Genomic DNA, 26,658 nt, shown 5'->3' on the forward strand with positions numbered 1-26,658 from the left:
GGGGCATTTCGTAAATACAGGTGTTTCTAAACTTTGGTGGAGGTGCGAAAGGAAATTATAAATTACCAAATAAAAGAAAATTGACCCTACTAATACTTGTAAGCATTGTAATCGTGAATGATTAATTTTCAATAAAAACATATTAGAGTTAAATAAAAAAAATGTCTGGGTAATTGATCTTTACTAAATCCATCAAAAAAAAATTTGGTTCGTACGACAACTGGAGTACCCTTAAAAATTTGTTGGACAATATTACCAGTTAATAATTGTAAATATTTTTAGTAAACAATCCTGCAAAAATCAACTGTGAGGGTATAAAGCGGTTATATGGTAGGCGCATTATGGAGTCATAAATTCTGATTTTTTCAGGATTGTTTGATAAAAATACTTACAATTAATTGATAATATTGTCCGACAAATTTTTAAGGATATTCTAGTTGTCGGACGCACCTAAGTTTATCATCATCATCAATGGTGCTACAGCCCTATGAAAGAGCTTCGACCTTTCCAAGTCTATTACGCCAGTCAGTCCTATCCATTGCCAACCGTTGCCAGTTTGCTGCGCCTATTTTTCTCCCATTCTCATCTACACCACACCATCCTTCCATATAAGTTTTGGCCTACCCGGTTTCTACTTCCCACAGGTTGTGATATAAGGATTTTTCTAGGAGGGTCGTTATGCTGTGATCTTGCTAGATGTCCTGCCCATCTTAGTCTTCCTATTCTTATAAGAGATACTACGTCTTTACCACAAAATATATGTTTATATCTGTGGTATACCTCGTAGTTGTACCTCCTCCTCCAAATACCATTTTAACAGATGCCACCGAATTTTCCTCTCAGGATTCTTCGTTCAAATATCAGCAGAAGGTTTTCATCTGCCATGGAGATGGTCCATGTCTCCGATTCATATGTCAACACTGGATGTATAAGGGTTTTCTATATGGTTCTTTTTGTTTTTTGGTTTAAGTTTCTGCTTCTCATATGTCTACTCAGTCCAAAATAGCATTTGTTCGCTAGGATTACCCTTCGCTTGATTTCTTCCTTCATGACGTTCTCCTTGGTGATCAGGGAGCCTAAGTATGTGAATTTGTCAACCACTTCAAAGGTAGAGTTATCAACAGTGAATTGGTGACCGATGTTTCTGGCTCTATTGTTGAGTGTTGATGCCATCATCTTAGTTTTCTCCTCGTTTACTTTCAGACCCATATTTTTTGAGGCATTTGAGAAGGTGGTATACATTTCTTCTAGTTTGCGTGTTGTGCGGGCAACTAGGTCCACGTCATCTGCATATGCCAAAATTTGGGATGATTTATTAAAAATATTTCCTGTGTTGTCTATTCTGGCATCTCTGACCGCCTTTTCCAGAGCTATGTTGAAGAGGAGACACGCCAGCGCATCTTCCTGTTGCAGCTCAACATTCATTTGAAACGCCTGTGATTGTTCGCCCTGTATTTCGACTTTGCAAACGACTTTACGCATTGTAGCCTTAACCAATCTTATCAGTTTATCAGGGATGTGGAATTCATCCATGGCTTCATACAATTTATTTCTTAGGATACTATCATAGGCCGATTTAAAATCTACGAAAAGATGTGTGTATCGATATTGAATTCATTGGTTTTTTCCAGTATTTGCCTTAGCACAAAGATCTGGTCTGTTGTTGATCGACCAGGCCTAAAACCACTTTGATATTCTCCAAGAAGCTCCTCCGAATGTGCACTTAGGCGACCATATAAGATACTCGAAAATATTTTGTAAGCTGTATTAAGGAGGGTTATTCCCATATAGTTTATACATTCCAATTGATCACCCTTTTTATGTAGCGGGAAAACGATTTCAACCCACCACTCTTCCGGGATTTGTTCCTCATTCCAGGCTCTCAGTATTATTTTATATATTTGGTTAGTCAGAGTAGCACCTCCATATTTAATAAGTTCCGTGGATATACCATCACTTCCTGGAGATTTATTATTTTTAGGTGTTTTATTGCATCCCGTACTTCTTGAATTGATGGAGGCTCTAATGGTGTATTGTCGGTTGCTCCTGGGGGTGGTTGATTTGAATCTTCTACTTCGATGGTAAGTAGTTCTTTATATTGTTCCACCCACCTTTTCAATATTGCTTCTTTAGTATTGAATGTGTACCCCTCCTTATCTTTACATAGTCTTAGCCTTGATTTGTCCAACCTAAGTTTATAAACCTCTATATTTACGAAACACCCCCTCCCAAAAATAGAAAAGTTGTTCGACTCGTCATGAATAAGTGAATGAAAAAAGTCTCATGAGGGAGGTAATACATTTTTTTAGTGTGGGTCCAAGGTCTATACTTACTTGGTAACTTTAAATACTCTCAATAATCTAACACAACGTAACACAGATATTCCCAACGGAGGCATCACATGAGTATTAGTTAAAATCATTTCCATGATACTGCCAATTACAACAAAACAATCAAATCTATTAAATAATGATACAAAGTATCCCTAAAAATGAAAAAGTCGTATCTTTCCAGCCAATATTTACTATCGATAAAATACTCACTTGAAAACCTAGACTATACATCTTTAACAACATTTCTATCGTAAACAGAGCGATAAAAAACATATTTGTATATTCTGAAAGGAAACAAATCATTGTTAGCAATTCCATAAAAAGTGAATAAATGTTTGTAACCATCCATATAAACTTATGAGACTTTATGTTGTTTCTAAGCTTATGATAAACACAGGTATCACGGAACTTTATCGAGCTATTAGGGTTGAAAATGTTAGAGTAGAGTTACAATGTATAAAGTAACTCGATATTTGACAATTTTGAGGATCAACATCAAACTTATATTCTTGTTTATGTGCTACATCAGGTCCGTTTCTGGAATTGTAATAGAACGACATGTTTAAACGCTCTAGCGGGAAGATGGTAAAATGTATACTCGGCTGGATGATTATTGGGGATTGGGCACTTAAAAATGCATATTTAAAAACTCCTTTAGCCAAATTTTTAGTTCCCTAGGTGGCCAGGGGTTACTTATGGCAAAAAATGTGCTCTAATGCTGCTCTAAAAATCTGAAATAAATTTCATGACCGAAAACACGATGATTCAGATTTTTGGATCAAAATTGAGCTCAGGAAAAATATTTGAATTTCTCAAAAAACTTTTAGGTTATGTAGATAACTTCTGGTAAACTTCTAAATATTTATTTTTCGTTTTTTTTTCGTTATTTTGAATGACGTGGTTAAATTTGCCAATTTCTCTCCGGAACATGCTCAAAATTTGAAAGAACCCAATTTCTTTTGGTGTTTTCCCCCATGATTTTAACACATAAAGTCAACTGCAGAAATTTGGATTTCAGAGACGCTCGCATAATTGCAAATTTTTATTGGAATCTAACATCAGGTAAAGTAGACAATTTGAAATCAAAGGCTCAACGTTTACTGCAAAAAAATTTTCAGAAATGCAGTTTCTAAAAAACAAGAAGGAATAATTGTGAACAGCACACAGTACTCCTAGCTTCTACTCAAGAAGACTTGTAAATATTACTTGATAGTGTCGTTAAAATCTGTAGGTAAGCAGGTCTGGGTCTGAACATACGGAAAATAATAAGTAAATAACAGAATATAAAACCGTCTATATATCGACTCATCCAGCTAAGACTGTACTAACTCATTTTTTTAAGTTTTCGAATAAAGCAAGATAAAGTTTTGATTAATGCAAAAAATCAGGGGTTCTTATTTACTAAATTTTTTTTTATATTTATCCATTGTGTTTACCGTATTGTTCCACTTGTGCTTTTGAACATGTCAATTTTTTTTCTTTATATGGTTTTTGAATGAGTTAGTACAGTATTCGCTGGAGAAAATCGGGAAAATCCTGGATAGTACATCCTGGATACTTATTTATACTTATAAAATGCACCTTTCTTTCACATGTATTATTTTTAATAGAAATTTATACGCTGTACAACTTATAACGTAAACAATGTTGTTCATGTAGGCGTACCTTACTTAACCTTAAAATGCGAAAACTACTAACTCACGAGACAACGACGCTTCCGTTCGGAATGCCGAGGAAGACTATACTAACTTTGAGTTGAGATAGGATAGTTTTCGTTGGATAATGTAAAGATTTACAAGTTAGTACAATATCGAAGTGAAAAATTGGTTGCCTAAACGTGAACAAATTAACTTAGAACTTTGTTCGTTGAAAGGCATCACGCACAGTTATCTAATTTTTCAGGGGTGTAACTCAAAAACGTCAAAAATTGAGTTAGTACAGTCTTCGTTGGACGAGTCGATATGTAAACAGTACCAAACTTTAGCTTTACGGGCAGTGGCGTAGCTGAAGATTGCGCCCCCCCCCCGCGACAATTTTTGTGGGCCCCCGTATTATAAACATAACACAACTAAATAATAAAAGTATAATTACTAAAATATGTGTAAATGACAATATTTGGCCTTTCTTTATTAAGTCTTCATTAGTTTATGAATAGGCATGAAAACCTATTATACATGTATCTTAATCCGACAAACCTATTAGTAAGTTGTTGCAATATTATATATAAATTTACATTGAAAACATTAACTACAAAACTTTTTTGCTAAAAGTTATTTTTTCGTCGCAGCTGAGCTCATCGTAAATTTTTTTTATACGTTTTATCCGTTTATTTTTAAATTCCGGTGTAATACCCCACTATTCCCGCTGCTTTGGCTAAAGTTTCGGAAAATGAATTTCTCATTTCTAGAAGATTATCACGAGTTTTTTCAAAAAGTTGAAGGGCGACTGTTAACTCCGCCGCTGTTAGGGCCGCCGTTTCAGATTGCAAAAGTATTGATGTTAGATTAATAAAGTTAAGTATTTTAGATTGAATAGTAATGTTATTGACAAATTCAAAATTATTCATATGCTCTAATAATACATTAACTTATAATGTTTCATCGTTTTTTAGATAGCAATGAAATTATCGTTAAAGATTTCATTACTTGTCGGAAAGCTCGACAAAAAGCCATACCAGCATCATGTCTGGATGAGCACAGGGTTTCACATAACCTTTTAAGTGTTGGTAAACGCGATAGTAAACCAAAGTCATAATAGTACATAGTACATCCTATATTTTAATACTTGCACTAAAAATATTTTTTTTAAATTATATCCGAAAAAAAAACAACTCCTGTACACTAACAATGGCATCATTCAACACTAGGTTTAGATTATGGGATGCACAATGAACATAGGAAGCTGTTTTTTCAATGCCAGCTATACGCCTTTGTACGCCTGAATATACACTAGGACGGGCCGAAAAAGGGCAAAAAAAATTTTTTTGGGAAATTTTAAACGGGCTAGTAAAAAAAAGTTGTGTATGGTAGTCCTAATACTGTGTACCAAACATAGGCTGAATTAAATTATTTTTGACCGGGCCCCCGGGGGCATAAAAAAATTATTTTTTTTGCTTTATTTTTGGAGCGGGCTAGTGTCTAAGATATTAATATCAATGCTACTATCCTGTTCAAAAATTTTCATCATGATCTAAAAATATTTAACCGGCCCCCAGGACCAAAAATTTAAAAGAGGGTTAACTAATGCATATTTATTTACTATTTTTGCGCTGTGAACTGTGCAGCTTTTTGCTTGAATGAATATTCGGCACAAAAGGTTTTTATATTGAACTATTATGCACATATTTAACATTATTTCGTATATTCATTTAACCCAGAACTCACCACGATGAGGTTGCTGCACGGTGAGTTCCACTCACCCACCCTCCTTTGCTCAACATTTTTACTTACTCATACCTTGAAGTATAGTGTCGACATTTACTTTCAAATATTGCCTAATTCTTTCTGGCATCAAGTTTAGCTCGAATATAACCATCTCTAGATTCTTCACCACACACTTTTATTGATGCATCAGTAATTATCTTCACACACCTCTCCACCGCTTGAGTATGGCAAGGAAAATTGTCAAACTTTGGAACTTGTTTCACCATGTCGCACAATTATTCTTCGTCTGCTAAACGCTGTATTAGAGGAGGATCTGTTACAATACTATTCATCCAGTCTATGAGATGTATGTAATCTTCTGTATCGAAATTGGTTTAGGGATTTTGGATACTATGAAAGCACAATTTTTATACCGGCCTTCCTACATTTTAAAATCCTTCTGAGAGCATCCCCTCTAATGCGTTGACGTAATCTGTTAACATACAAATTTGAGTGATTTCCGGGTGCGCAAAGTAAGCATTGTCTTAATTAAATTTATTGATAAATTGATGAGACATTATTCAGAAAATCTCTCGAAGGCTGCATTGATTTCCTTTCCTTCCATTGATGCCTGGCACCGTATTCCAATTTTGGCTGTGTTTTTATCTCAAACCTCATACGTGAATATACTTGTATTACAAACTCAGCTAAAATCTTTAAGCTCTCTCAGGGATCAGTTGTAGCTACATAAACTCTAAGAATGCGGTTAGCTGTCATGAACCAACGTGTTTGTGCCATCTTCCCTGGACTTTTCTCTGCCAAACTTTGAGAACATATTCCATCTCCAATTATTGCTTAGGATAATTTGGACAAATACTATTGATCTAAACTTGGATCATTTTAATTTACAAGAGGCAGGACAGCTTCTATGGTTTTATATTTAATAACAGGCATTTTTTCGTAATTGGGAAGAAGGGATCCAATCTGCTCAGAATATGAATAGAGACCTTTTGTGTGGTCATCTAGTTTTGCAGCAAATATCGCAAGGAAAGTTCATTAGCGTGCAATGGGCATACACTCCACTGTAATGGTTTATTTACTCGCCTTTCTATAATTCATATGATTCCACCTTCCAGCCCGTATTTACGTTTGAACCATCACATCCCATAACACGTAATTTGCTTAGATCTATATTATGGCTTTGTAAGTAGTCTAATATTCCTTCGACAATATCTATGACATGAGACTAACTAAGATCCAAGTACCCAAAATATAAACTACCGGGTCCTTCAATTAACGCTATATGGTCTTTAGTTTTCATAATTCGTCTCGCCTTTCCGAATACCATGGTTTGATCTTTCCTTTCATCAAAGTGTAGCCCTTCAATATTGACTTTTCCCTTAACTCCTCTCCGAATTTTATTTTTGTCGATGACTAGCACTGTATTATCTTTGTTTCTTGAAGATTTGTAATCTTGTAATTTGTAATCTTGAAGATTTAGTTAAGATCTTCTAAAACGGCATTTAAAAGCTTAAGTATTTTTTCTGTCTACTGTATTATCTTTCTTTTGGTTAATAATAAAATATGACAACAGAAGCTTTTTTAATAGCCCCAAACATTTTTTGAACAATATAAAAATTCTTTAAAGGCCGGGCCCGGTTAATTACTTTCTAAATCGTCCCAAATTTGGTATAGGATTATATAAATACTAGTTAAAACTTTTAGCAACTAGCCTTGTACAAGAATTTAAAAGAAAATTTTCGACCCAAAAAAAAATTTTTAAGGGCCAGGGGGCCCGGTTAAATATTTTTTAGCCGGCCCAAATTTGGTCTAGGATTATATAAATATTAGTCCCAACTTTTGGAAACTAGCCGTGTAGAAAAATTAAAAAAAAAGATTTTCGGTCCGACCTAATATACACCACTCATAACCCTTGCCTCATCATACCCCTTCCCTCTGCAGTTTTATACGGAAAGGTGCTTTGATTGTATAAATTTTAAAATTTCATGTACAGTACCTTCTGCACTTTGGTCTAAAATGCGAATAAATCCCAAAAATCTTTCAACAACTTCTACTTTAGAAGATAAATTATTTTCATCGCAAGTTACATACCGGAAAATAAAATTAAGCTGATCGTGTTTCGAAATATCTGGAGTGGTATCAAGAATTATTGAATAAAAATAATTTTTTTAATTAAATTAATCAATTTGTTTTCAGTTTCTTGAGCCAGCAAATTTGTAACTTCGTTTTGTATTTGGGGGCTCAAGTAATTTGTTTCTTTTTAGTTATTGTTTTTATCGATTAATTGAGCTAAAACATGATCATTTTTATCTAGTAAAAGAACCACCGACAAAAAATTACTTTTTGGGATTTACTTTCATCTAAACTACCAACATGTCCACGAAAGTACGAAACGCTAAATTGCACCCGAAAAGAGTAAGAGTTACGTCAATTACCCGCTTCATTTTTTCCTTCCAAATTCCCTATTTTTATGCTTATTAATAAAATATGTTTTGGTCCCCAATTTAAAGAAAGTAGAAGTATTAACACATTGAACGCCACGTAAGTTGTATTTAACTTACTCCTTGTTTGGCCCAGGCACTCAGTGAGTTAAATATTATTCACATTAACTTTGAGATTCTGCGAACGTGGAGCCTGAAGGCACAAACAAAAAATTTTAATGTGGCAGTTAATGTGTTAAGCGTGAAGTCTTTAAGGGGCCCCTCCTAACGTCGGGGCCCCCGCCTTGCGGGCCCTGCAGGCCTGTCAGCTACGCCACTGTTCACGGGTGAAATTACATCCAGAATTGAGCAGGCCAGAGCCGCTTTCCGCTTTTGGTATGTCCAAGGTGTTATGTAATAGAGACCTAAAGGGTACCCCCCGTTAAAATAGGCAAAATGCCCTCACTCCCAGAATTCAATATATTTATTTTTTTTTACGTTCTATTCAATTAAAAAATGAGATAACGCGGATTTTTAGCTCGCCACCCCCCTTACCCCTCCCCCCACAGCCTAGAACGTAGATTTTTAGATTTAATTTTTTTTAGTTGGGTTGCAATTGATATAAAAATTTCAAAAAATTCACTCATGTATCTGAGACTTTTACAAAACATGTCCATTTTTTATGGACTCCTAGGTCGAGTGTACATAACCTCAAAAAATTTTTTAACTTTTTTAAAGCTTATAACTTTTTCTTGGAGGGGGCTGCAGGTCCAATTTTTTTTGCATTTTGTGTATTTTATCAAAAGCTATCTCTCTGATTTTTTTCAGATTTTTCCGTTACCTGCGCCATCTTGAGAAATCCGGAAAACTGTTTTTTAGGGGGTTTTTGGGGATTTTCTCCATTTTATAGAATGCAACATAGATCAACTCAAGGTTTTGTTAATAGATTATGTAGAATTTGAAATAACTGAGTATTTTAGGACTATCAAAAATTGGGCAAAACACCCCAAGCCCCCCAAAAACCATGTTTTTTTAAGTTATATAAGGGTTTTTGTTGGCTTAATGATATTTTTTGAGGTCGATACAGCCTAAAAATTTTGAATTTTTTTCATTGTTTTACTTTATATGTGATTAAAAAATAAGACTCATCGCATTTTTAGCCCACCACCCCCTCCCCCTGCCCCCACAAAAACGACAATTCTTCTATTTTTTTTATTTAGTTAAGTTGCAATTAATTTAAACATTTTATGAGGCTTCTAAAAAACATATCTATTTTTATAGACCCGTAGGTCAAGTGTACACATAACCTCAAAATTCCTTTTTTATTTTTTTAAAACGTATTTTTGACTTCGATCGATACTTGTTTTATTTAATAGTTAGTAATAAAATAATGACAAAAATTTCTTCAGGCTCTTGTAGGGGGGCTTAAAACTTTGATTTGGTCACTTTCTGACTTTCCTAATAATAATTTTTAATCGAGTTATTAAGCCTTGAAAATGGCCATTTTCGCGTTTTTCAAATTTTAAATCGCGTGTAACTCGACAACAGTCAATTTTAGAGCAAGATCACAAGAGACCTTTTTTGTTCAGGTTGATCCAGATAATCTAAAACAGATTTGTCCGAAGTGAAAAAATTGATTTTTTGAATTCGTTTAAAAAATTGTTTAAACAATTTTCCGACCGCGGTACAGGTGAATTTGTTTAAAGGACCTGTTTTTGAGTAAGTTTATGCAAAAAAAACGAATCGGAATAATTTACCTAACGGGGACAAGCATACGTCGTGGACTATTTGCATTATGAGCCAAATGTAGATGGTTTGGAAAACATTAAACGATAGATATCTATGTCTTGTATATATCTTGTAGATGCGAGTTGCGCAATCGGCAACATAACCATAGGCTGTTCTGTTGTTCGCATGTAGCTGCCATAGTATAATATTTATAGCATGGAAGGTATTCTACAAAAATCATCATGCCAGCAGAATATCTTGCAAAACTGTTTGACAATACAGATGTTATACCTGTAATAGACGAAGACAGCGATGAAGACTTTAGAACTGTTAAGTGTAATACCAACGAATATAACTCTCCGAATACTCTATGAATATACCTATACGGAGCTACATATTCTTTGGTAATACTTTCCTCATTCTTTTTATGGTGTTTTATGTGGCAGTAAACGTGAAGCAAACTGTCATTATAGGCAGAGATACATATAGGTTATGTAGATGGTACAAGCAGATGTTTGAATAATTAGAATATATATAATGTAAGGTAATATTAGGGTACCTACTAAATACAAACTAATGAACAAAGGACAAAATGTTTTGATTCACAAAACTACAAGAAGTATGATATATTAAAATGTACTTTTGTAATTTATAATTTAATAATTATTAACTATTCTAAATGGGAAATAAGCCACAATTTAACTAAAAAATGATTTTATTAAGGTTTCGACGTCCACCACGTTGTAAAAATACAAAATATTAATAAATTAAACAAAAATGTAGCTTGGTAAAAAATCTTATCTTAAAAATATCTAATAATTTAATTTAATCTGACTTATTCATATAGATCGCCCCGAACCCTTTTTTCAGTGCGTCACAGATTATCGAATTCTCTTTAACTCATTACAGATGGAAAATAAAATCATTTTTTAGTTAAATTGTGGCTTATTTCCCATTTAGAATAGTTAATTACAAAAATGCCACAAAGAAATAGCTTTAGAACAACATTTTCGATTTAATTGCAAGCCAACTTAAAAAAATAAAATCGAAAAATTTACGTTTTTGGCTGTAAGGAGGGGTAATAGGGGAAGTGGGCTAAAATTGCGGTGAGTCATAATTTTTTAATCACATAGAACGTAAAAAAATAAAAAAAATATTCAGGCTGTATCGACCTCAAAAAATATGATTAGACCCGCAAAACCCTTACAAAACTTTAACTAAATAAAAAAATAAAAGAAATGACGTTTTTGTGGAGGCAGGGGGAGGGGTTGGTCGGCTAAAAATGCGATAAGTCTTATTTTTTAATCACATAAAGTAAAAAAATTTAAAAAATTCAAAATTTTTAGGCTGTATCGATCTCAAAAAATATCATTAAGCCAACAAAAACCCTTATATAACTTAAAAAAAAAACATTGTTTTTGTGGGGCTTGGGGTATTTTGCCCAATTTTTGATATTCGTAAAATACTCAGTTATTTCAAATTCTACATAATCTATTAACAAAACCTTGAGTTGATCTATGTTGCAGTCTATAAAATGGAGAAAATCCCCAAAAACCCCTAAAAAAACAGTTTTTCGGATTTTTTAAGATGGCGCAGGTAACGGAAAAATCTGAAAAAAATCAGAGAGATAGCTTTTGATAAAATTTACAAAATGCAAAAAAATTGGACCTGCAGCCCCCTCCAAGAAAAAGTTATAAGCTTTAAAAAAGTTAAAAAAAAATTTGAGGTTATGTACACTCGACCTACGGGTCCATAAAAAATGGACATGTTTTGTAAAAGTATCAGATACATGTGTGAATTTTTTGAAATTTTTAAATCAATTGCAACCCAACTAAAAAAAATTAAATCTAAAAATCTACCTTTTTGGCTGTGGGGGAGGGGTAAGGGAGGTGGCGATCTAAAAATCCGCGTTATCTCATTTTTTAATTGCATAGAACGTAAAAAAAATAAATATATTGAATTCTGGGAGTGAGGGCATTTTGCCTATCTTAACGGGGGGTACCCTTTGGCATTGCGGATCCGCCTTCTTCGCCGCTACGTGTTCTCTGTCTTACCTTATGGTCTCGAGTTTTGGACTGTGAATAAAAGTGATTTAAAGCCTTAAGGATTTCGAAATGTGGTACTATAGAAGAATTTTAAATTTCTAATATAGAAGAATTTCTTCGGTGGAGGAGATTCGAAACTCTACAATACTAGAACGTGTCAGCAAGACCACTGAGATTATCCAAACTATCAAGAAGAGAAAGCTGGAGTACTTAGATATGTAATACGAGTTCTCAAATATGGGTTGCTAAAATATTATGCAAGGGAAAATAGCAGGCAAACGCAGTCCAGGACAAAGAAAGATTTCATGGTTGAAGAACTTGCGAGATTGGTATGGTATTGATACAAGCGTGATATTTAGAGCGGCAGTGAATAAAATTAAGATAGCTATGATGGTAAATAACGTTCTTAAAGGATATGGTATATGAATAAGAAGAAGAGGACAGTAGGAAAAAAATATGCAATTTTTCCAAACAATATTTTAGAGCAATCGTACGAAACGATAATAGTAGAAAACCATTGGAATATTGCCTAATGCACAACTTTATTGCAGAGAATACGATGTATAACCGGTGGTATAACCACGAACAAAAGTCAAAAATATATTGGCCGATAATTTTCAGGTAGCTTAGAAGAGTCCTCCACTATAGCCATTTTCTGAGAAAAACTTATTTATCTTATTAGGGACACCCTGGTTACACTCGTTTTAAAATTTAAATAAAAAAATACGTAAACGGATGTTTTTTAGTGTGTATATCCAGTTCAGACTAAGCTCAATGAAACTCATAAAATCTCATAAGGTCAGACGTGATTCCATATCAAATTACTTTTTCGCAATATAAAAAACCATTACTTTTCACTATAATCTCCCGCTTGCTGACAGGTTGTGGAAATCGATATTTTGTTTATAATGAAGCTACAAATAGGGAAATAATACACATGTAGTGTAGTAAATAAAAACTATAGATTAATAGAAAAAATTTAAAAAACAATGAAATCTACTTTGGTGATTATCGTATTTCTATTGTTAAATTTTAGATCCAATTAATGGCATCAAATCCACATCAAAATCAAGTACACCGTAATATGTAGGTCAGGAATAAAAAGATTAATTCGTTGTTTTTCAAAATACTCTCTGTAAAAGATCAAATAAATTTTTGCACGCGTTCGTGCAACAACAAATTTTTAACCCTTTCATCATGGCAATGTTGCATTAATTTATTTGACAGTTCTGTCATTGAATTATTTGATACTGTTTTGAGATTTATTCAGTGATATGGAAAAGAGGGAATATGACACAAGGTGAAGTAGATGGACTCGGTTCCACTGACAAGAAAGCACTTCACAATATAGCGGAACGACTCTTTGTTAGTATATTATTCTGTTCCATATAAAACATATAATTGTAAAATTATATTATATTATACAAATATATAAAATAATAAATAATTTTTACGTGTACCCCAATTTAAATGAAGTTTTGTGTATTTTTACACTGCTTGATATTTTAAAAAAAATTTAAAATTTTAAAAAATATTATAACACAAAAACATTTATTTTAGTGTCTCGTTTAATTTAAAACCTCTCCCAGGGCTTACGTTTGTGAGGCGCCAAAATGAGCTTTTTTTCTGTTGGTGTTATACAAAATACTAATTAAAAAAAACTGAAGGGCGCCTATGCTAGTTTTGCAGGTCCTTTTTGTCATATGTTGCACCGATTTTATGTCTATTAAGCAAGAATAACCATTTCATAAGGGGGCTATAAGACTTACCCCATATTTTTTGCTAGTTTATTGCTAATTTATTACGCAAATTAAAAATTTATTGCTACAACCCCTTCATAGAAACAGGTGGTGTTACCAGAAATACTCACTTGGTTTTAGGTTTTTAAACTGGTATTTTTACTTTTTGTGAAATCCAGGGAATGATGATAACAGTAGAGGTTAGAGGGGGTGAGTTTGTAAATTCTTGTATACATCATCTTTCAGCAATTAATTAGCAATATGCCGCTGGAAGCGACCCTCATTCTATTTTCGTTCCAGAAATATGAATGTTGGGTATTCTAGCTTAATATTAAGCTGGAACAACCACCTGTTTCTCTGAAGGGATTGAAGCAATAAATTTTTAATTTGCGTAGCTTATGAAGTGGTTATTCTAGCTTAATAGACATCTTAAAACATCTTAGCGTGTATTTTTTATTTCTTTAATCAATTCTCGAAAACTATCTAGCATAATAACATTAAACTAGAACGATAACAGAAAGAACACTAATAAGATTTGAACTAGGCGTAAAGCGTAAAACCAGTCGTTCGTTGCAAATATTTGCGTTCTCAAGGTAAATTGTGCTAATGTGGACGTGGACGTCGCGCGTCGCATAAATCGGATGCAATAATTTGTAATGCACACAACGTACATGCTCCATCGGTTGTCGGTTTTTGAGCGAAGATCAAAGAATTTACGTCGCGTACGGTTTGCAGTGTGGGCGCTTAATTTGGTACAGTGTGCGTTTTTAAGTTACGACATCGATTCGGATAATAGTGTGGACTCATCCGTCATGAATAACTATTTAACAATGAAAAAAAATTAACATCAACAACTTTTCCAATTTCTTCCCAAGGATTCCTGGATTACTAGTAAAACACCTTCCCTGGATAAATCCATAATAATATTTATTTATTTACTCCACACAACCTGAGGAGACGCGCACAACGAACAATAAACAAATTTTTGATGATCGAGCAATCATATTTGCCACGCAAATTCTTGCGACGAACCATTCGTTCAATACGCAAGTAAAAATTTACCAGTAAGGACGCGGTTTAAAGTTACAACAAAGGTTCAAAATTATCTCCCTCAGACATAACACAAGATTCAAGTCTTCGCCTGATTGACTGTCGTCCCACATGCATGGAATCGAGAGGATTTAAATTCGGCGATCGAGTAGGCTACTGTACCCTACCTCCCCTAACTAACTATCCAACGATTTGGATATACTTAATAGTAAATAATTACGTACATCATCATCGTTCTCTTTGCCTTATCCCTATGCGGGGTCGGCTTCCCTAATTGAATTTCTCCACACAATTCTATCTTGGATCATATCAATGTTAATCCCTTTTACCAACATGTCCTGCCTTATTGCTTCCCCCCAGGTCTTATTTGGTCTTCCTCTTCTATTCCTTCCAGGAATCTGCACTTCAGCTATTCTTCGTATTGGGTGATTAACGTCTCGACGTTGAACATGACCAAACCATCTTAACCTATGCTCTCTCATTTTGGCATCAATTGGTGCCACACCTAGACTTCTCCTAATATACTCATTTCAAATTTATCTTTCTTTGTCACTCCACTCATCCATCTAAGCATTCTCATTTCCGCCGCATGCATTCGTTGTTCCTCTTTCTTTTTCACTGCCCAACATTCAGTTCCATACATCATAGAATTTTCCGTTCAGCTTCATTGGAATTTTTCTGTCACACAACACACCACTCGCTTCTTTCCACTTCATCCATCCAGCCCTAATTCTACTGCATGCATCTACATCTATTTCTCCATTAGTCTGTAATACCGATCCTAGGTACTTAAAACTATTGCTTTTCACAATCATTTCACCATCCAAAGATACCAATTTATTTATAGTAGCTCCATCTTTAAATGAACATTCCAAATACTCTGTTTTTGTCCTACTAAGTTTTAAACCTTTTTCCTCCAGAGCTTGTCTCCACTGTTCCAGTTTTTGTTCTAAGTCTCTTTCACTATTTCCTAATAACACGACATCATCAGCATACATTAAGCACCATGGAATGTTACCCTGTAGTTTGGCTGTTATCTGGTCCAAAACTAATGAGAATAAATACGGACTAAGCACAGAGCCTTGGTGCAATCCTACTTTCACATGAAATTTATCAGTCTTTCCCACACCTGTCCTAACACTAGTCGTTACTCCCTCATACATATCCCTCACAATCTTTACATATTCACCAGGGACTCCTCTCTCGAGGAACTCTATCATATGCTTTCTCAAGATCAATGAATACCATATAAACGTTTGTTTCTTTACTCCTGTATTTTTCCATCAACTGCCTTGTAATGAAAATTGCATCTGTTGTTGATCTACTCTGCATAAAGCCAAATTGATTCTCGGATATTTCGGTCTCTTCACGTATCCGTCTATCAATTACTCTTTCCCATATTTTCATGGTGTGGCTAAGCAGTTTTATAGCCCTGTAGTTTGTACATTGTTGTATATCTCCCTTGTTTTTGTAAACAGATACCAGTATACTGCTTCTCCATTCGCCTGGCATTTGTCCAACTTCCATAATTCTATTAAATAGACCTGCTAGCCACCTTGTTCCTGTCTCTCCCAATGCTCTCCACACTTCCCCAGGAATATGATCTGGTCCTACCGCTTTTCCTTTCTTTATTTTTTGAAGCGCTTGAGCCACTTCCTCGTTGGTTATTTTGGTGACCATTGCTGCTTCTGTCTCCGTTGACTCTACAGGCTGTCTGTCAAATTCTTCATTTAATAAGCTGTCAAAGTACTTTCTCCATCTCTTTTTGACATCCCTTTCGTGAACTAGTATTTTATTATTTTCATTTCGGATACATCTAATCTGATTAAAATCTTTTGCTTTCTTTGCTCTCTGTTTGGCTATTTTATATATATTCGTTTCGCCTTCCCTGGTATCAGGGATTATAAATCAGGGATAAATTTATCAGGGATTTATCAGGGATAAATAATTACGTACGTTAATGCTAAAATGGGCTGGTTCCCCATCATGCATGAACCATCAGTGAAGTCTCAGGTGTAGAGAAATTTCTTCACAAAGAATAGATAACTTTTCCTGTAGGAAACTGCGGTAAGATTCGCCTGTTAGTCATTGTTGGAGAAAATATGGGCCGATTAAATGATCATTAATTAACCCAATTCATACGTTTACTGAAAACTGATGGTAAAAATGTGCTTCAAAGATTCTATCTGAATTTTCCTTAGCCCACAAATGATTGTTATGGAAATCTCGTATAAAATTTCATCCAATAATAGCCTCGTCAGTAAACAAAACGCCATTTAAAAAATTAGGGAATTAACCTTCGGATGACCAAGGGTGTAAATTTTGACCCCAATGCATGTTTTTACTTTATAAATTCAGAAATATTTTCAATTTTAAATTCATTATTTTTGTATTTGATTTTATTATCATTCTAGATAACCTCATATTTTGTAATAAAAAAAATTCCCTATATGTAAAAAAAATATATTTTCTGAATTTGGGGTCAAAGACGAACTCCCTTGGCCTTCCATATTTCAATTTTATATTAACCCTTCAACGGCGGAATTTTTTTTCCCTAGAAATATGCTGTGCCAGGTTATAATTCCTAATTATTAGGATTAAGTTAGGCTCTTTCAATAACTTTTTAACATTTTTTTTTATTTTTTTGCGATATAAGTGCCGTTACCATATGGTAACACTAGCCGTTAGTAATGTACAAAATAATAGAAATTCAAATATCTGTTGCAAACTGTCAAAAATGTTTATTTAGTGTGAAAAATATAGTTACAGTCTATACATATACCAACATTACATTTACAACACATTGTTCGGATGCTTGAGGAGCAACCTTCACCGGCACAACGTTTTCTTTTTTTATCCCTAGTTGGAACTAATAAATGGTCAACCTGGTCATATCTAATATCATCAGACACCCGGTTTAGAGTAACGCTGTTTTTAGATGTAGATGGCCTTCCTGATCCTTTTGAAACTGTTTTGTATTTCTCAAGATAATGCAAAACGATATGTCTTCTGTAATTTAGCTGACTTATTGGTGGTTTGCTTCTGCATTTTCGCATAACAGACCATGCATTTACTACACTTGTGTCCAGCAACCAAGTAAAAATGGGCCACCACCACTTTTTCCTTCTGAAGGATATACGATATCTTGAAATATTTTCATCCATCAGGTCGGTTCCTCCCATAAAGCGGTTGAATTCGGTTATAAGCGTTGGACGCGATACCTGTATAATTTTTTTTTCCTTCTGAGAGAATCTTTTCACTAAACAAGTGGGATTTACTCCATGACAGGTAGAGGCTACGCTAACAACATTATTATCCAGCCACTTCACAACAATGATTCCATCTTCTTTATCAATAGCTGATACGTAATCACCCCTTTTCTGAGAATTAGATTTAGATAACATATTTTTCGCAGGTAAAGGACAGCTTTTCGGGATACGGTTGTCACGGATTGTTCCCGTTCCATCAAAGCCGCGTTGTTTCAGGTAATGTAAAATATTGAAACCAGTAAAAAGGTTATCAAAATAAAATCGAAATGGAAGTTTGGACACATTAGAAGAAAAGTCGTCAATCATGTTGATAAGAGGTGCTGCACATTTCCCGAATCCATTTTCATAGAAAGTATTTCCCCTAGGATTGTTCCCTTGGTATACATCGAAATTTACAAGATACCCCGACACAGCATTCAAACACCATACCTTGTAGCCGAATCGGATTGGTTTTCCTCATATGAATTGTTTGCTGGGATGTCTTCCAAAATATTTTACCATGGATTCATCAAAATTTAGGTGTTGTTCAGGAACAAAATTTTTAATAAAATTTGCTCGTAGTTTATCCATGAGAGGTCGTAATTTCCACATTTTGTCATTATTATTAGGTTTCGTGTTATCAGCACAGTGTAGATATTTTAGAATCTGCCTAAACCGATCTCTTCGTATGGCATCTGACACAATGGATACGTTCAAGTCCTTTTCTGTACTCCAGTACATGTCTTTTCCAGGCAATTCATGATAACCACTTAGAATCATGATGGCAATGAGCGCATTTCATCTCCCCAGAAGTGATTTTAGGATCTAAATGATTTAAAAAGATAGCATATTTTATAGACTGCTCAACAAGTAAGTCAACAATTTCTTGATCAATAAACTGCTCATAAATTTCTACATCTGTTAGATTTTCAAATCTGGAGTAATTAGGTTCGGGAAAAGTTTTTTTATTTGGAATTATATCGCCGTTCCTTATCCAAGTGATTTTTTCCTGTCCTGGTCTGGTATACGGACCTTCATTATCTTGAACAGGCTCGTCTAACTCTTCATTTATAGCTTGGTTCACTCTTAGTTCTGCTCCAGCTAATAATTGTTGACCACTAAGATTATCGACTAAACCCCCCTCCTCTTCGTCGCCTGAATCTTCATCGGTCAAAACGTTTGCCTCTGGAGGTTCTATAAATATATCTTGAACATCTAAGTCATCTTCATACACCATTTGCAGAGCTTCTTCCAAGGTAAAACCTGTCCTGGAAAAAAATCACGCAATCTTTTAATTGACTCCCATAAACAGCTAGCGTTACCATATGGTAACAGGCGAAAAAAACGAACCTAACTAATTATTTGAAAATAAACTAGCACACATTATTATTGGCCATCCTATAAAGTACACTTTTACCTATAATTTGTACGTATTATAAACAAATAAAAGTAAACGGAGGAGTTTGAAAGTTACTTACTGTAATCGAAGGTCGCCATAATCCATGATTTGCAAACAAAGTCGTTTTTAACGATCGCTCGATACGCACAACAAGCCGCTGCGAACGTCGAATTAGTACTAACGAAACGAGTATCGATACGTATGTAGTAAGGATCCCCTCTCGCAGAGTTCAAATTTCTAACTTCCAAAATATATGGCGGCGCTTGATGTACAACCTTGTAAGCGTTACCGTATGGTAACGCTAGCTGTTGAAGGGTTAAGTAAATACCGTCTATTATGTGTAATTGTATGTAAGAAACATTCTAATATTGAAAAAAAAATTGTTTGTTAAACCTGTGGCGACGTAAATTAATGTATATTTTAAAATTTCTTTAGTTCTAAGTTCAGAATGATGATTCCTGTTTTTGTTCAGTTGTAATTAAAAATATGTTTTACTAATGTTTGATTATCATTTAATGATACAATAGTAACATTACAATTACGAATACATAATTTTATTTCTTAAAACAACTTAATTTTTTTGTCAATTGTCATTTTTGACCCACGTTGGTCATCCGTGTAACAAAAAAAGGTTTGTCATCGGAAGGTTAAGGAAGTTAAGGAACGATTTTTTAAGAATTCACTGGCATGTTTTTTGCATGAAAAAGGCAAGTATCAAAAAAGATAAGAACGATTTGTTGTCACAAGTTGAACGCGGAATTAAAAAATGATTTTTAATTTGAAATGTCTCAGTGGCGTACTATTATTTTCTAAAAACATTTAGGCTACTAGGTACTCGTATACACGCCAATGATGAATATAAAATTCTTAATTGTATGTCAAAAAATGCGCAATAACTACCTCTTAAAATCCACCAAATTGCATTTGCATGTGCTAACCGGTTTCACAGCAATAAATAAATTGTCATATTGTAATGAAAGTTTCAATAACCCATAAAAAAATAAATATTATTCTTTGAAAACTCATTTTTATAATGTCTTTGAAGTATATCTCTAGAAACTAACTGTGTATGTAGTTTCTTGGAAAAGTGTAAAATTAACGGCCGGAAAACTAGTCCAATAACCTATAGCCACAGACTCCACCCATGGGTTTTGAGATGTTTAAAAATAGATGTAGTGGGATATGCCGATACATAGTATATAACGGCATAGTATATTAGGGTATTTATTATTTACTACACAGTTTTATGTGTTCATAAACCGCGTTAAATTTAGTAAGCAATTAGCACGAACAGTGATTCTGTTTTTCGCTGGAAAAGCCAAGAACCGAAACTTGGTCGGGAAAGACAAGAGAAGGACTAGGAAGACAAAAAGTCTCAGATAGAAAGTTTACTACAATCAAACAATTAAAACAATTGAAATAAAAATAATAAACAATATTTTAAATCTAAGACTTTTTGTTAAAAGAAACTGCTTTCTGGCTGCATCCTGAATCTCCGGCTTTTACAATGTATAAGCCGGAGACGACTAATATAGAAGAAAGCAGAACGGACAACGGTCACGTTATCTACTTTCTTTTCGTCTAGGAAAAGGGCCGAAAGACAGTTTCAAGTACTCAAAAATCTGAGTAAAGGTGAAAAAGGGGAAAAGGCAGTTTTTGTTTTTATTTGATTCAGAGTTGGACCACCATCTCCAGAGATGGATAACGCCTCTCAAAGCGTTATCAATGGAGATTCAGGATGCAGCCAGAAAGCAGTTTCTTTTAACGAAAAGTCTTAGATTTAAAATATTGTTTATTATTTTTAAACGCTTTTCTTTACTTCAATAGTTTGCATCAAATCTTTAGACGTTAATTTGACTTTTCTTAAATGCAAATGAATGAAAATTTGCAGACATATGCATTCGCGGGAACAATACACGAATAGTCAATAAAAAAATTTGTATGTTTATTAATTGTTTAAATAAAAAAAAATAAAAAAAATACTAAGTTTTCACTCTAATGGCATATAAAACAACATAATGCTATTCTACATCCCACCAGAATGAAAACAATGGGAACCTTTTTCGTTGGAACTTTACCGCGCTGAGCAGATGGGACGTGAATTGTAAATCGTAGAATTCCCTCATCTTCCTTAGTCTCAGCATCCGTATGGCTTGCAAATTGTAGAAGACTCGGAGGTGTAACCAGAGAAGGTTCCCATTGTTTTCATTCTGGTGGGATGTAGAATAGCATTATGTTGTTTTATATGCCATTAGAGTGATAACTTAGTCTTTTTGCTAGCAGTTGCCGCTAGGGCATCTCTGCCATTTCGTTCGTTGCAATCCGGGACTGCACGCTGGGGTTTGTTTTGGTTGGATCAGGGAGAGCATATGTGCCTCCTGATGAGAGACTAATAAGTTTAGAAACCGGTAGGGGTGCTTGCAGCACTCTCTGATTGGACTAGAATATGGTTCGGTTGTGTTTTCGTTTTGCAACGAAATTGAAAATGGTTATTCATTTTTGATTTACATTTACTCTGTGTGGATTATGAAGGGAACCATTCTCGTTGGAACTTTACCGCGCTGAGCAGATGGGACGTGAATTGTAAATTGTAGAATTCCCTCATCTTCCTTAGTCTCAGCATCCGTATGGCTTGCAAATTGTAGAAACCTCGGAGGTGTAACCAGAGAAGGTTCCCATTGTTTTCATTCTGGTGGGATGTAGAATAGCATTATGTTGTTTTATATGCCATTAGAGTGAAAACTTAGTCTTTTTGCTAGCAGTTGCCGCTAGGGCATCTATGCCATTTCGTTCGTTGCAATCCGGGACTGCACGCTGGGGTTTGTTTTGGTTGGATCAGGGAGAGCAGCATATGTGCCTCCTGATGAGAGACTAATAAGTTTCGAAACCGGTAGGGGTGCTTGCAGCACTCTCTGATTGGACTAGAATATGGTTCGGCTGTGTTTTCGTTTTGCAACGAAATTGAAAATGGTTATTCATTAAAAAAAAAAAGATTTTAATGGAAAATGCTTAAATTCTCTTGTTTTTTACAATGTAGAAACTTAAAACTATTACGGATTGTAGCTAATGATATGACCTATACATAATTTCACTTTTTACGTTAATTGTTTACGTTATGCTTCATAAATAAACAATAAAGTTTCAAATTTTGAACGCTCATATATTTGTTTATATATAAATCGGCGTCTATTCGTGTCAAATTTCAATACGATACGAAACAAAACTTCAACCAAAACTCGAATTTAAAAAATTCGTGTTTTTATCGTAGTCTTAGAAAAACCACCGCGGTAGAGACGTTTTGTGCTACAATTTTCATTAGAATTCGTTTTGTCGTATTAATTAATTAAACGCTTTTCTTTAGTTCAATCGTTTGGGTCAAATCTTTGGACGTTAATTTGACTGCCTTTTCTTCAATGCAAATGACTAAAAATTTGCAGACATATGCATTCGCGGGAACAATACACGAATAGTCAATAAACATTTTTGTTGTTTATTAATTGTTTGAATAAACGATTTTAACGGAAAATGCTTAACTTCTCTTGTTTTTACAATGAAGAAACTTAAAACTTTTACAGATTGTAGCTAATTATATGAACTAAACATAATTTCACTTTTTACGTTAATTGTTTACGTTATGCTTCATAAATAAACAATAAAGTTTCAAATTTTTTGCCGATTCCGACTACTTTTCATGTTTGTACATCATATGTTTTATACATACAGTGTGGATATTAAGCCTTACCCCCCTGGTAAACTCCGTTATTTAAGACAATTATGAAAAATGCTCGGACCCGTCAATTTTTATTTTAATAGAGGTATTTTATCAGACTTGTTAGAAAATGAAGAAAACTACGAAGTGCAGTCTGAAGTAGATAAGGTTCAAGCAGGTAGATATATTTTAGCAAAATTCTTATCTCAGAGAGGAAAAAAAACTTATATCTATGTCTGTAAAATTTTGGAGGTAGAGCCGGAAGTAATAGTCATAGGCTATAAATCCATAAAACCCAGCAAGACAGAATTTAAGATGATTTATGCCGACATATCCCAAATTAGTAAGGAGGATATAGTTGAATTTTTACCAAATCTCGCATCTATAGAGTGTTTAGATGGAAGCACCAAATGCATTTTTAAAAAAGACATTAAAGTAGTTGAAGTTTAGTTTAATTTGAAACACGTTAACATACTTTATTTTTCTGTAAAATTCGTAGTTTTTAAGTTGTTGAAGTGCAGTTTCATTTCATTATCATCAAATACATTATTTTCTGTAAGTTTCATAATTTTTATTTTACCCTAAAAAGTCATAATAAAATAAGATTTGTCAAAATATGTTTTCAAAGTGAATAACATTGGGGATACTTTCATATTAAGCTAAAATTACATGTGTGATCAAAATATCCCCATCTACAGTATATCTTTGATCAGGTCCTTTAAATTTTTTTTCTTGAAAAGTATCAAACATTTAGTGTTAATATTTATTGTGTGTCTTGATAAACGAAACCCGATTATTACTGATTTTTTTAGTCGATTTTAACTCTTAGATAAAAGTTTTGTTTAACATTAAAATTTAAAAATGATCAATGTATCCCCATTCTACGGTATTTCAGAAACACAGGCGAATTTAAAAAAATCTTAAAACACGTTCATTTATTCACATATTCATTAACAGTGCAAATCTGGATATTGTTTTCAAAACATTGAATAATCTCTGGCATACGTAATATCTATTTGTATAACAAGGGAGGAAAGTGCTACTTTTCCTCCCGAGAATGAAGTTTACTGCCCGACGCGTAGCGGAGGGCAGTAATCATTCAAGGGAGGAAAAGGCACTTTACTCTCATGTTATACATATGGTTTTTCCACCTTCCTCAAATAACAAGTCATTTTTCCATTTTTACTTAATTTATTTATGTAACTAACCAACAAAATTTATTAGAACTAAAACTAACAAGTAGGTACAATATAACTGTCAACTGTCAAATATAAGTCAAATTATTAATGTAAACATTGTTAAATCAGAATAACAATTTACTGTTTTTTTACCATTCTCCAAAATACAGAGTGTTTTTAAATAAAGGTTAAAATGTATAGATACTTACGTAATAGAAAATAGGTATTGTACAGGGCGTCAATAAGTTATATTTCATGAATGAAATACCATGACGTCACTTTTACTTTTCCTCCCTAGGGAGGAAAAGTACAACTTTGCTCCCTACAATCAGGTCCGGAAAAGTATACTTTCGGTAGAGGTAGGTGGAAAATTAATATTCGAACGTAGTATGAATCTGATTGTGTTATTGAATCAACAACGTTAGTGTCAATGGCCTCAGGTATTTACTGATTGTTATGAGTATGAATTTTGTTTCCCTTTTTTGGAATGTTTAAAAGAATCCCCTTATAGTCCAGAGAAATAAGGTTTTTGTCGGGAAACTTGACCAGCCAGGTTGCAAATGGCTTTTTTGGGTACTATATACTGTTGTGGAATTGTTTTTTTTAAGAAAATTCAAAAAAATTAAATTTATATCAACGACCATAAAATCATAGTTTTTCATCACCCTGTATATGACCAAGATTGTATAGAATTTAATTTTGCTATTAAACAAGTGTTTTGGAAAAATTAAAACGATTAGTGATAATTATTCGACGAAACGGACGGTACATTAACAAACAAGTGGGTGATTAGAAAGTGGACAGAGCGTTGACGGGACAATAACGTTTTTAAGATCCTTCCGGGAAGGTATTTTAATGTGGTAAACAAACTGTATTAGTTTTTAGTTGTAAAAGTGGAAAGTAGTAAAGAACTAATTATGATATTCTTTGAAATTTCACAAATTGGAAAAGTTGTTGGAAGAATATTTGGTTTCTTAAGAAATAAATGGTTTGAGAGAGGTTGTTGTTTACTGGATGGAAAATGTCAGGAGAAGGGATAATGAATGTGAGAGTATGGATTTGAGAGAAAAATAAAGACACTGTGTAATTGACATCGGAAGAGAGCAGTCCAATTTTTTATAAAGTGTAGAATCAGTGTAGAGTGGTGTGATCGGCCTTTACGAGCAGAATCAAGTTGAAACCAAATCGTCGACCGGTTGAAAAGTTAATTTTCCTGGTCCGAGGGAGATTCCTTTGTTTTGTCTAGAACGAGTAGCTGATTATTATCCGTTTGTGCACAAGATATTCGAGCAAGTCCTGTGTGTTTTTCTTGGAAGCAGTTTGGACGAGAGGGACTTTTTCGCAATATCCAGAGAGTACGTGTTGGGAGAATCAAGGACGGCGCGATCCAGAAAACGAGGGAGTGAAGAATAAAAGGTTAGTCAAATCATTTGTCGGGATTGAGAAAATTTATTAATATCAAAACCATATTTGTTTATTTGTTTATTGAACAATTTTTTTAACGCAGTTAGTCATTTCAAATTTGAGAAATCAATTCAAAAGAAGAAAAGTAAAATTCATTCAATTTAGTATGAGTAAATAAGAAATTAATCAAATAAATATTTTGTCAAAACAAGGAGATATCAGAGTTAGAGTTTAATTTATTAAGTTAGAGATTGTTGCAACAAAGTTAAATTTTAGTATTTTTTGAATCTTATGTACACGGCTTATTTGATAAAAACAATAGATTACATTTATATGATTTTGAGTGTTTTCAATTTCCCTGTTTCTACCCTGGAAGAAGTCAGCAACCAGAAATACTAGAAGCCACAGATCACAGGTATTTTATCAAATACAAGATTAGCCCTGAGAATAAAATTGATTGGAAAATTTAATTGGAATTTAGTTGTGTTTTTACATAGGCAATAAATAAAATAATTGAATAATCAATTAAATTAAGAATTTGCTAATTAATCTAAATAAATAGAAAAAGTACAGCATAACAATACTTAAAATATTACAAAAATATCTCACATATCTCGCCCGCCACAGTTCGGACGAGAATTTTATTAACAAATAAGGGTCAAAAACGGGAGTTTTTGAATTTTGGTACGATCATTTGTTGCTTCGGAAAATGCAAAATAAAACTAAAATTTCTAAAATCTAAAATTTGCTATAATTTTTACGAAAATCAACATTATTATTTATAAGCCAAATTTACTTTACTTTAGTAAAACGTTTTTGAAAAGATAAAGATGACTTTTGTTGATTTTTTATTAAAAATAATGAAACTATAGGTTCTCTACTTTCGTGTGGTATGCGTAAAATCGCTGTATCATTATCATTTTCTGAGCAGTAACATTGCAAAAAAGCGCTGTAGGATAAACAAATTGAATAAAATTTAAACTAATTGACAAATTGTCTTGAAATTTTTGTGTATTATATGG

The 26,658-nt window shown here is 33.7% G+C and overlaps 1 protein-coding gene across 13 annotated transcripts in view; it reads right to left on the reverse strand.

The window, feature by feature from the left end:
• LOC114325428 (muscle calcium channel subunit alpha-1) overlaps positions 1-26,658 on the reverse strand; it is a 759,065-nt gene that overhangs the window by 269,306 nt on the left and 463,101 nt on the right. For all 13 annotated transcript variants that reach the window (XM_050663510.1, XM_050663508.1, XM_050663509.1 and 10 more), the window contains exons 10-11: positions 2,544-2,617; positions 2,334-2,485 (exon numbers count right to left, since the gene is read on the reverse strand). In XM_050663510.1, coding sequence (XP_050519467.1) covers positions 2,334-2,485; positions 2,544-2,617 — 226 coding nt within the window. The remainder of the gene's footprint in view (positions 1-2,333; positions 2,486-2,543; positions 2,618-26,658) is intronic.

Source organism: Diabrotica virgifera, chromosome 10, assembly GCF_917563875.1.
Source record: "Diabrotica virgifera virgifera chromosome 10, PGI_DIABVI_V3a".
Classification (NCBI taxonomy): domain Eukaryota; kingdom Metazoa; phylum Arthropoda; class Insecta; order Coleoptera; family Chrysomelidae; genus Diabrotica; species Diabrotica virgifera.